This window comes from Drosophila gunungcola (assembly GCF_025200985.1).
Source record: "Drosophila gunungcola strain Sukarami chromosome 2R unlocalized genomic scaffold, Dgunungcola_SK_2 000020F, whole genome shotgun sequence".
Lineage (NCBI taxonomy): Eukaryota > Metazoa > Arthropoda > Insecta > Diptera > Drosophilidae > Drosophila > Drosophila gunungcola.
Window position 1 is genome coordinate 729223 of NW_026453174.1, and position 11426 is coordinate 740648.

At 42.1% G+C, this 11426-nt stretch overlaps 2 protein-coding genes across 3 annotated transcripts; both read left to right on the top strand.

The window, feature by feature from the left end:
* The first annotated feature begins 597 nt into the window (after positions 1-597).
* Positions 598-9852, top strand: LOC128256490 (phosphatidylinositol phosphatase PTPRQ). The gene is given in 19 exon segments (XM_052986881.1): positions 598-812; positions 2149-2302; positions 2788-2923; positions 2989-3098; positions 3598-4119; positions 4710-4862; positions 4925-5212; positions 5270-5580; positions 6102-6270; positions 6325-6447; positions 6511-6585; positions 6588-6827; positions 7121-7462; positions 7523-8132; positions 8194-8393; positions 8453-8523; positions 8788-8922; positions 8979-9353; positions 9423-9852. Coding segments are annotated over 18 exon segments (4320 nt in total). The 5' UTR covers positions 598-812; positions 2149-2172; the 3' UTR covers positions 9753-9852.
* Positions 9853-10105: 253 nt separating this feature from the next.
* Positions 10106-11334, top strand: LOC128256512 (splicing factor YJU2). 2 transcript variants are annotated; one of them, XM_052986923.1, is made up of 4 exons: positions 10106-10205; positions 10267-10835; positions 10891-11101; positions 11158-11334. In XM_052986923.1, exons 1-4 carry the CDS (start codon positions 10182-10184, stop codon positions 11191-11193), a joined length of 840 nt encoding a protein of 279 aa, XP_052842883.1. In that variant the 5' UTR covers positions 10106-10181; the 3' UTR covers positions 11194-11334. The 2 variants fall into 2 exon arrangements, with proteins under 2 accessions (XP_052842883.1, XP_052842882.1); XM_052986922.1 differs by having other exon boundaries at positions 10891-11334.
* Positions 11335-11426: the final 92 nt, after the last annotated feature.

The window sequence follows — 11426 nt, forward strand, 5'->3', positions numbered from 1 at the left end:
CTTGGGGCAGTGATTTAACCAAAGCCCTTGACATAGTATAATTTATTCTAGTACTTACAAGACTATTGTAAGTTAATTTGTAAATATTAATTGAACGCTTGCAGTGACGTTAATAACCGCAAATTTTTATTATTTTTAATTACTTTTTAAATGCTTTAGCCTTTTACATTTTATTTCAAACATCGATGATCCGCCAAAAACATTTTCGATATCTAATCTTTTTGAATGTTTTCGGTATAACCGGATATTTGGCGCGCAATTCGAAAAATGTTGAGAGATGAGACTGGTAGTAATTCATTATTCTTTAAATAGAAGCAGCTGAGTAAGAAGTTTGCGATTTCAATGGCCAACTAGCTTGATTAATTCGAAACTGTAAATAATTACTTACACTTTCGAAAATTAAAACATATTTCCTTAATGCGTTTTTTACAATTTTGTTTACTTTTGGTTTAAAACTACTTAATTCGCTTGGCAACACTGTAGATCACTTATTGTAACAAAACTGCCTTTTGTTATCTTACTCATACGCTCGCGATGGGAGTAAACTTTTCTTATCAGCGCTCGGCCAGCGCCAGAACAATTATTCCCTTTTCCCGCTCAGTGTTCGACTAACGCTCAGCGGAAACGGTTATAATTACTTATATTCGGGCGATACTTTCGTTCTCAAACAAGTGCCCAAACGTTCGCGGTCTCGCGCTCCCCTGGAAAGGCAATCAAAACACCCACGATCTCAATCACTCCACCTGTGAGTGCAGTGTTTCCAACGATACACACTATATCTCAACCTTTCATTGTGCAAATTGCCGAATAATGTAAATCAATTGCCAAATTTGGGCACTCGAGTGTTATCAGTGATTCGATTTAATCAGCCATTTGTACGCATTACACCCGCGATAACTTTTGAAAAGCCGATTTGGGGCCTTTGGATGAATCAGTTTTGCCACGAAATATAATCCTGACCAACATAGATCCTCCTGCCTTTATGGCATTTAAATTGTAGCTCTGAAATCGAAAGCCATTTATGGCCCACCCATATGCTCGTCGTTATCTGTGTGACTCTGATTGTATGCCATTGATAAAGACCGTGTGTAACCGTTAAATTGTTATTATTGGCTTATTTGGTGTTTTGGATACCTCACTGTGATTTGTTTAAACAAGAACCCAGCGCAGAACCTGGCAAATTGTCTCCATTCCCCACTCCGCACTTTCAGATAACGACACGCCATTAATAGGCATCAAAAAGGTGCCTTTTTATTTGCTTTAAAGAACTGTCTTCGTCTGCTACCGTCGCGGCAACAACTGAAATTAGTAATTAGTGCTGCCAATTTCGAGGTATTTTACTCGATTAGAGCCCCGATGACGCACTCGCATATCGGCTATACAGTTTATATCTATCTATATTTATATTCCCAATCAATTTACTGGCGGCTGCGTGATGGGATTGCAAACAGAGCGTTGATTAATTGCATTTAAATTCAATGATTTCTGCCGTGCTTTAGCCGTTAATTTTTGCAGGCATTATTGGGTTGTCCAACAAGCAGCAGATTATTATCAGTATCTATATCTGCAGGCCACTTCTCCAGCGAGTGAAGTGCCTTGATAAGATTCTCCCGATCCGCAAAAGTTTCGCCCGACATTGGCAATTTCTTTAAAATTGCCTTTTGGTATTCCCGCTGAAATCCATGACTACCCGACATTGAGTTTTAGCCCCCGACTTTCAGATAACTCCCTCAAGTATCTTTCTTTGTTTACATTTTCCAATTACTTGTGGAATTTCTGCAATTACCATAAATCGATCGCTGGCTATAGAGCATCGAAAATGTAAAAGATCTTAATAACTTATTCCTTAATTTGTTGCGCTGGTCAGCAACTCGGCGATCTGAGATCAGAATCGCCGCGAGATTTACGAAAGTTCGGTCGCCACAAATTTGTTTACGAATCACCTTTCGTTTGCGCACGTACAGTGAACTCTTATTTATTTGTTTACACTCGCATGCGAATTAAAAGTGTATAAGCCAACTGATTTGCAATTGGCCGAGGTTAATGCTTTGTGGAAAATCCCAGACGCAACCGGTTGCATTAGTCCCCGGGGCGATAATCATTAATTATTAAAAATTAATAACGCATTACTCACATAAATTTTGACAGCAACTGAAGCAATGAGGCCCTAAGATGGACATACGATATTGGAAGTCATCGTCAAGGGTTTGCGGAATGATCCTCACCCTGTGGATCGCCTGGGTCCAAGGACAAACCGATCTTCCGGCGATTTTAGTGAGTGAGGGCCAGGAACTAGCCGATAGTAAGTATTATTTCCCTTATAAACTCTTTATTGTTAAAGAACAAAGAATAATCTGATCTTTAAAAAGAGATTTTTAGGGTTACTTATTATCACTGTAATACGACAAATTTGCAAGTGAATCACACAAAGGAGTGATAAGCGTTGATTGAAAAGAATTGCGCCATATTAAGCCTTTGGCCATTTTATCAGTTTTCTACAAGATTTTTAAATTTTGAATTTTTAAATTTTTTTGTAAAAATAATACCCATTTTTGGCAGAAAAAAAAAGAAATATATTTGGATAAAAAAAAATAAACTTAAAATTAGTTTTAAGAAAACAAAAACCTAAATAACTAAACTGTTTTCTTTTGTTTAAATTACATTTAAAAATAAATCTTTGATATTAGTTCACTTGAATTATTAACACCTTTTTAAGTAAGAAAAGAAGGATTTCCAATATCAATACAATACTTTGTTTTTAAACTCATATTTGGTTTCGCTTTTCAGAGGTGGAGGTGAATGTTGTTCCTACGGCCTATACGCTTCGTTTCAGCATTGCAGATGAGACGGAATATTCCATAGATGGAATCACTTGTCGCAATGGATCCGGAATGGAGACCAAGGCCAACGAGGATAACGTGTGGTATAATTACAAAGACTTATCTAAAACTTGAGATCCCTTACTTATTTCTTACCTTTTGTTTGTAGCGAAAAACTTAATCCCTGCACTTTCTATACGTGCGTGGTTTCATTCCGATCAAACTCTGAAAATCGTCCTCCGTCTGATCAAACGATCTATACCTACACCGAGTATAAACGTGAGTTTGAAATACCTAAACAAAATTATATTAAAATAAATTAATTCATGATTCTGATTCGTAAGTTTAAAAGATAAGTTGAAAGTAAGTTGTATGGACGTCTTACCAAACTAAATCTTGAATAAAATGATAATTTAAATTAATATCTGATTTAAGATTATGATTCATTAGCTAAAAGACAACTTAAATACATGAAAACGCTTACACGAATATAATTGAAGAAACCACTTTACGGTTATTTTACTTCTTTAAAACATGTTTGAAAGTGAAAGTCAAAACAAAATTAAATCCATACTTAGGGATACCTCAAAAAAGCCATCTACTTCAAGATTTGGTTAAAAGGCTAAAAGAAAACTTGATTAAATTAAAAAGTTTACTTTAAGGTTATTTTACTTTGTTAAAATATGTGCAATTCAGAAGATGTGTTACATTTTCTATTTCAAAATCAATTAAATTTAATTTTTAAATTTAAATTGTGGACAACCCTTTTTCCTTTTAGAGCCCAGGACCACATTAAACTCGGTGGTGGCCACTGCGAACACAATCAAGGTCACATGGCAGACGAACGACCGCGCCTGCGTGAATTCCTTCAAGATCACGGCCAAGTGGGCGGAGTCCTCGAAGAGCATTGAGCAGCTGAGCGACAAGAACACCTGCACGTTCGAGGAACTGAACGCCTGCCTGACGCACACGGTCACGCTGGAGACGCGGAACAATGCCAGCGTCGTGGTGGATACGGCCAACAGCACCGTGGACACCGACTACTCGGAACCCGGAGATCTCGCCATGAACGTGGCGAACCTCCCGAGTGGAATCACCATAGTCACATGGGGCGATCCCAGCGAAAAGAACTGCATCCGGAATTACCTCTTTAAGTGGCGCCGAGATGAGTGCGGAGAGGATCAAACTCTGGACACCACCACGGAAGAACCCAGTAGCGAGACATCGCCCGAGATGGATTTCATCACCGCCACCACAACGGAGCTGGAGACTACCACCCCGGATCAGCCAAACGATGATGGTATGTTTGGAAGTGGGCATTATTCATTAAGAAGTCCTCACTATCAACTAAGCAATTTTACAAATTTTGTTTTTGCAAATGTTATAAATAACATGTCCTTCAAATTTTAAGTCGATGCGAACACCATTAACAAAGATATGAGTATTAAAAAAAAATGCTTTGCGTAGATTTCCTTCTATCTCGTAAACTATTTTCAAAATCGGTAAGCAAAATATCATTTAAACTGCAAAGCCAACTTAACTTCTGAACTTATCGTCGTAAAAAAAATGTATTTCGATTATAAATTAGTTTATAAATTCTTCGATTAGAGACTGATTTATAGTGTTATTTATATTTAACTAAATCTATTGCTGTTTTTTGTTTCGTATGATCTAGTTCAGTAAAATTTCGGTCAGCGAAAAACCTAACCAAAAACCCTTTTAAAAATAGCTATAGAATAATTTTTTATACAAAAATAACTTAAATGTGTTTAACATTTGTAATTTTAGTTTGATTTTAGATTAAAAACAGTTTGGTAGTTTTTGTTAAAAATAAGAAAACATTAATAGTTAATAAAATGTAAAGTATTTTTCCCCCCCCCCCCCCCCTAGTTCAGTGCGAATGGAGTGCCGATTCTGCCGATGGCAAACTCAGGGAATATCTTTTAACAGATCTCCAAGGATGTGAGCCGTACACTTTCCAAGTGTTTATCAACGACAACAACACCGCCAAGGCTTCCCAGCAATTCATATCGGCCGAAAAGAGTGGGTATATCTCAAAAGTGTAATACTTATATAGAAACATACGACTTTCGAACTTTATCTAGTGGTCAGTGCTGTATATGAACCCACTCACACTGCGGACTCCACCCAGTTGCATTGGACTTGGTCGGAGCCCCAAGATCATCCCAGATGTGTGGCCAACTACAGTGTTAAGCTGACGGGACCAACCCAAAGATCGGATAACCAAACCTTTGAGTTGGTGACCCAAGTTAGGTTTGCCAGTTTCGAGAACCTAGATCCTTGCGGGCTGTACATAGTGGAGATTGTGCCCACGCAGCTGAATGGTAGCTCCGGGGCCAGGTTTCAGGAAGAGAGTACCGTTGGAGAGGATCGTAGGTGATCCACTTACCCGTTTTTTTTTCAATTGGTAATGCCATTTCTTTCCTCAGAACCCACGCAAATCCTGGAGCCCGTGGTGGAGCCCAGTGCCTACTCCATCGAGGTGAGTTGGCAAACCCCCGCCTACGCTGATCTCTGCATCGATGGCTACCGAATGTCCGGCTGGATGGAGGATGACAAGCTGGTCGAGGTGGAGGCCCTCAGTTTGAGCACCCAGAACACCTCTGTGGTCTTCGACAAGAATCTTCTGGCCTGTCAGGTGTACATCATCCAGATCATTCCATACACCAGGGAAAGTCTCGACGGCGAGCTGAGGCAGATTGAAGTGGAGACCAAAGCAGCCATTGTGGATCACACCAAGGTAAACTTGTGTTCATCGGAGACAGAAAGCAATCATTATTATAATTCTAAAAAATCATTGTCCCAGAAAGCTCCCAGAAGTAATCAAACTATTATTTGTGCCTCGAAGTTTCGGAATTAATTTTTATGTTTTTAATTTTTATTTAAAACTTGAGAGTTGTTATTTACATTTTGAGTTTTAAATAAGTCCAACAAAATAACAATTGTTTGTAGAGTTTTAATTTGGGCTCTACAAATAATGATTATTATGTGAGTTGTTTTTTCAGCTCGACAGATAACGCTTGCTTTGTAAGTTGTACATTTGAATCGAGAAATAACACTTATTTTATTTTTTTTATTGTTCAAATAATATTAAACACTCTCCAAATGCGGTTTGTGGATATTTATTTTCTTTCGACTTATGTGATAATTGATTTTTTTGCTTAAAGAAATTATAAGAGACTTATGTAAAGTAACAAAAAAATAACTCGAAAAAGTTACATAGGATTTCTTTTTTTGAATTACAACTTTTCTCTGCTAAAGGTCAAACTGGATATGAAGCGAGCTGGTTCGGAATTTCTGGAGTTAACCGCCTTCAATACAGACTACAACAACACCTGTCCTACGATCTTTGCGCTTTTTAGGTGCAACACCACCTCCCAGGTGCGTCATCCGTATTCGGAGCGATATGTGGAGGGACATAGCAAACAAGGTGGGTTTGCAATCATGTAGGAGGTTCCCGGATAATAGTTTATATAATTGTTAGGATTCAATGCCACTCTGAACCCACTTTCCCCATACACCACCTACTTCTGCAGTGTGGTTCTTTACAACGTGGCTGGACCTTCAAACACAGTGACCTCGACTGGTCTGCAAACCACAACGTTCTGTAAGTAGTGTCACTAAGGCATCCCGAAAGCAATTGATTAGAATAAATTCGAATTTCCTACAGTTCCCGAGGAGCCGGAGAACGTCCAGCTGAACCACAGCACCCATAGCAGCCTACTTTTTAGCTGGCAACCACCCACCTTATGAACGGACCCATCAAATATTACCAGGCCTTCCTCATGCTCCACGAGCCCAGTTACTTTGTGCCCGAGGACTGTTCCGAGATCGCCCACGACACCAAGTCGGAGACCAAGGGTGAACTCAATGTCAACTTCACGGGTCTGGCCCCTGCGATGCGGTACATGATGCAGGTGGCTGCTCAGAACGATTTCGGAATGGGAAAGTACACTGTCCCCGTAATTGGCACCACCAAGCCCTCAGGTGAGTTAAGTTTACTATATGTGCAAATCAATATTTAATGCTAAGTAATTAACGACTTATGACTCACGAACAACTACAAATATATTGCTTTTAATGCAAATCTAAAAAAGTGTTGTTTTTATTTAGTTATGCGTATACAAGTCACAAAAAACAAATAATTCTCTTATTTTTTTTTTTTTTTTTTTTTAAGTAAGGCATTTTATTTATTGTAATACCTAACTGATGGTTCTAGTTAGTGTCAAACCTTAACTATTAGTAGATGTATACAAGAACCTAACTAAGAATGGTTGCAGTTTCGGACAACGTGACCCAGCTGACCGTAACGCCACAGGGTCCGGAGAAGGACAACACCCAGTACGGAGCCAATGTGACTGTCACGTGGAAGGTGCCCTGCAAGTCGAACGGCGACATCGAGTATTTCCAGCTGGGCTTCAGCGGCGTGCGGGATAACTTCGAGCCTGTAGCATTCCAACGCAAAGTGGAGATGGACCCGTACAATCGCCTGGGAAGGATGTCCTATACGGAGACGGAAATGCAGCCGCAATACAACTACACAGTCGAAGTGGCTGTCAAGAATCGGGATGTGAATCAGCTCAGTGGTAGTGTGGCGGGTGCTTGGCAATCTCCGGCGGGATGTAAGTTTCGGAACTAAAACAGAATAAGAATGAATACTTCTAGCTATAAATCCATTTCAGTACCCACCGCTCCGAGTCAAGAACTGATCAAGCAAATGCGCGCCAACGTGGACGAGACAAACCAACCGACGAAAACTGCAGTGGTTCGACTTCCGGCGGAAATAATGACTTCCGAATCTGGGGAAATAACATACATGGCACTGTTGCTCTCGCAGAAGAACTGTGCGGGAATTCCGTCCCTACAATACGATGTCACCAGGGACAGCGACTGGCCGGATGTCTTGAGTTACCAGACTGCAGGAGCCGATGGCTCCGGGGATTGTAAGCTACAATACCAGACCACGGAGAAAAAGTGGCGTCCGGAGCCCGTCCTTCGTCAGCGGCGTAGCGTGGATTTGGACACGACCGAGGAAATAGTGTTCACCATAGGCGTGGACAAGTGCTCGGAGGTGCACAAGGAGTACTGCAATGGACCGCTGCTGCCCGATACGGATTACAATGTGGTGGTGCGACTGTTCACCTCCTCCGGCTACAGCGATGCCGCCGTCCTGAATTTCAAAACCAAAGCGGCCATTAAGGTGACGCTGATCCTGGTCAGCGTTTGCTGTTGTCTTGTCTTGGCCTTCGTCATTGGACTGGCCGTTCTGTGGGTGCGAAAGCGTTTGGCCTGGTGAGTCTCTATCATTGATATAATTTTCCCAATTAACTATTATGTCTAACCCTTCCCGAAGGAAACGCGACTCCGGCCAGGGCATCGAGGATCCCTTTGGCAATGTGATAGCCAAGAACTTTGCCGTCTTCTATTCGGAGGTGGCCAAGCCGGAGAAACTTGCCCGTGAGTTCAAGGAGATCACCGTAGTGGCCCTGGAATTGAGTTATTCTGCCTCGGAGTTGGGTTGCCACAAGAATCGGTATGCCGACATATACCCTTGTGAGTACATATGGAATTTAAGTATATGAACCTATGTTTGTAAATGTTATGTTCTCTAGACGACAAAAATCGTGTGATCCTGGACATAGATGCTGAGGGATCGGACTATATCAACGCCTCCTTTATAGACGTAAGTTTCAGTGCGTAAGCCCCATAGGTAGAACCAATATATCTTTTGAAATAACCTATTATTTTTCGCATAGAAAAATAGAAATGATCTGATCTGCTTAAGACTCAGTCTTGTTTATTCCGAAAAACAATTTGTTGTTCATACTGTCGTTTGTGGAACCAATTTTAAAAAAAACTTACACACCCAAAAAAAAAAAATATATATATAAGAAAATAAAATCTATATCTATATTATTTTTACATATTAAATTTTCCCATTTCACAGGGTCACACGCGTAAAAAAGAGTACATAGCTACCCAGGGACCGAAACCAGAGAGCGTGATGGACTTTTGGCGCATGATCCTGCAGTACAATGTGCGGGTTATTGTTCAGGTCACCCAGTTCCGCGAGGGCAACACGGTCAGCATCGGGATTGAACCCTAACTTCCCTTACCTAAATCCAAATTCTTCTTTAGATCAAGTGCCATGAGTACTATCCGTACAACATGCGGGGATTGGCGGTGACCGTGAAGTCCAAGGAGGTCTTCGATCTGTACGATCGCACCGAACTGACAGTGGTGCATGACAAGTACGGCCTGAAGGAGAAAGTGGTGCATTTCTACTTCAAGAAGTGGCCCGATCACGGCTGCCCCGAGGACCCGATGCACTTGATCACCCTGGTGAAGAAGGTGAAGGCGGAACGGCGACCCAGCTACTCGCCCATCGTCGTCCATTGCAGTGCGGGAGTGGGCAGGACGGGCACGTTTATAGGCCTGGATCTGATCATGCAGCGCCTGAAGAGCGAATCGAAGATCAACATTTTCGAGACGGTCAAGAAGCTGCGCTTTCAGGTGGGCTATTATACGCTTGGGAATTATAAATACCCAGAAGGTTTTATAAATTTTGAACTCTACAAACAGCGCATGAAGATGGTCCAGACGCAGCAGCAGTACACGTTCCTCTACGCCTGCACCTATGAGCTGGTGAAGCACAAGATTCCCAGGGCCGCCTTGAAAAATGGAGGACGTCCAAAATCGGTGACTACACCGGCCGCCATTTCCGCTCCTCCCAAGAAGGTGAGCTTTCCGGACGTGGATGTGGGCAACGGCGATGCCTTCGTTGCATATGCTCCGATGTCCGATCTGGAGAACGGCGTGCCCACCCTGCCGCTGCCCGCTCGGTTTTCCGGCCTGCGGAGGAGTAGTCCACTAGGCGAAAACGATGGGCCAACCACCAGCAGCAACATGTGAAGCATTTGTATTATACAAACAAAACTAAGCAGCATTTGTATTACACAAACAAAACTAAGCAGCAATAATAGCCAAAGAAAAATGTGTCTAAAGCATAAAACGTCTAAAGTGGAGGGAAAATTGGAAATTGTATTAAAAGAAACTATTTTTGTACATATATTTTATTTATAAAAAGTGCATGTATCATCGTCAAAACTAGCTTGTATTGTTTTCGTTGGGTTTGTGGTTCATTTTTTAACCAAAACAAAAAGGATTTGAATTTCAATTTAAACTTTGCGGCAAGTAATAACCCGTTTTACCCGTTAGAGCGAGACAACCATATTACCGCACTAAAATTCTTCACACTTTACAGCTGTGTTTGAAACTTTTGCAACACTGTTCTAGTAAATAATCATATTTATTTTGGTAAAATAATTGTAAGCCTGCAAAATGTCCGAGCGCAAGGTTTTAAACGTAAGTAAACATTAATAAATAAGCAAGGTTTAGGACCTCTAATAAACCGCATCCTTTGCAGAAATACTACCCCCCGGACTTCGATCCGTCGAAGATTCCGCGGATGAAACTGGCCAAAAACCGGCAGTACACCGTGCGATTGATGGCTCCATTTAATATGCGCTGCAAAACATGCGGGGAATATATTTACAAGGGCAAGAAGTTCAATGCCCGCAAGGAGGATGTGGAGAATGAGACGTACCTGGGCATCAGGATCTATCGTTTCTACATCAAGTGCACGCGCTGTCTGCAGGAGATCTCCTTCAAGACGGATCCGCAGAACACGGACTACGAGATCGAGGCGGGGGCCACAAGGAACTTCATGGCCCTCAAGCTGGCCGAGGAGCAGGCGAGGCGCGAGGAGCAGGAACTGCGCGAGGAGGAGGCCAACAATCCGATGAAGCTGCTCGAGAATCGCACCCAGCAGTCGCGCAACGAGATCGAAATGCTGGAGAGTCTGGAGGAGTTGCGGGATCTCAACCGGCGCCAGCAAACGGTGGACTACACCACACTGTTGCAGCAGTACAACACGGTGGAGACGGAGCGGGAGCGACAGGAGCGGGAGGAGCGCGAGGACGAGGACTTTATCAAGTGGGTTCTAATCTCCTTCACAAGCCTTTCCCTTAAACACATTTGTTTTTTCCAGGTCTGTCAACTTCAAGAACAAATCCGAAGGAGGTGCTCGCATTGTGGCCGAGGAAATCATTGAGGAGGTTAAGGAGGAACCGGTGGATCCACTGCCAGCTCCACCACCTGCCAAACAGGCCAAGTCCAGGATGCTGAGTGTTTCCGCCTCTTCATCCAGCAAAGCTTCAGCTTTGCAGCCCTTGGTTAAACGGAAGACGCCCTTGGTTCTGGTGAAACCCAAAACACCCTCAGTAGTGACTCCTATTGAATCCAAACCAACCCCCAGCTCCACATCTGCCCCACCTGTTCCAGCGAAAACTAAAGCTCCAAATCCCCCAGCTGCAGCACCAGCTGGTCTTTCCCTTTTGGCTGCCTACAGCGACAGCTCAGAGGATTCCAATTGACCAAGCATTTACCTGAAGCATTTAAAAAGCCAATACAATTTAAAAGAATACAAATCAAATACGAGGTTTTTCAATTGGAGGACTCAGAGAATAGATTGATTCTCACAGATTTATATATAAGTATGGAAGTTCCATAGATTAAGCAATTGGT

What these genes read in the sequence shown, in the direction of transcription:
- LOC128256512 (XM_052986922.1), top strand. Translation starts at nt 10,182, where the DNA reads ATGTCCGAGCGCAAGGTTTTAAAC. An exon ending in CCGAGCGCAAGGTTTTAAAC is followed by an intron (nt 10,206 to 10,266) that starts GTAAGTAAACAT and finishes CATCCTTTGCAG; the next exon opens with AAATACTACCCCCCGGACTT. An exon ending in GAGGACGAGGACTTTATCAA is followed by an intron (nt 10,836 to 10,890) that starts GTGGGTTCTAAT and finishes TGTTTTTTCCAG; the next exon opens with GTCTGTCAACTTCAAGAACA.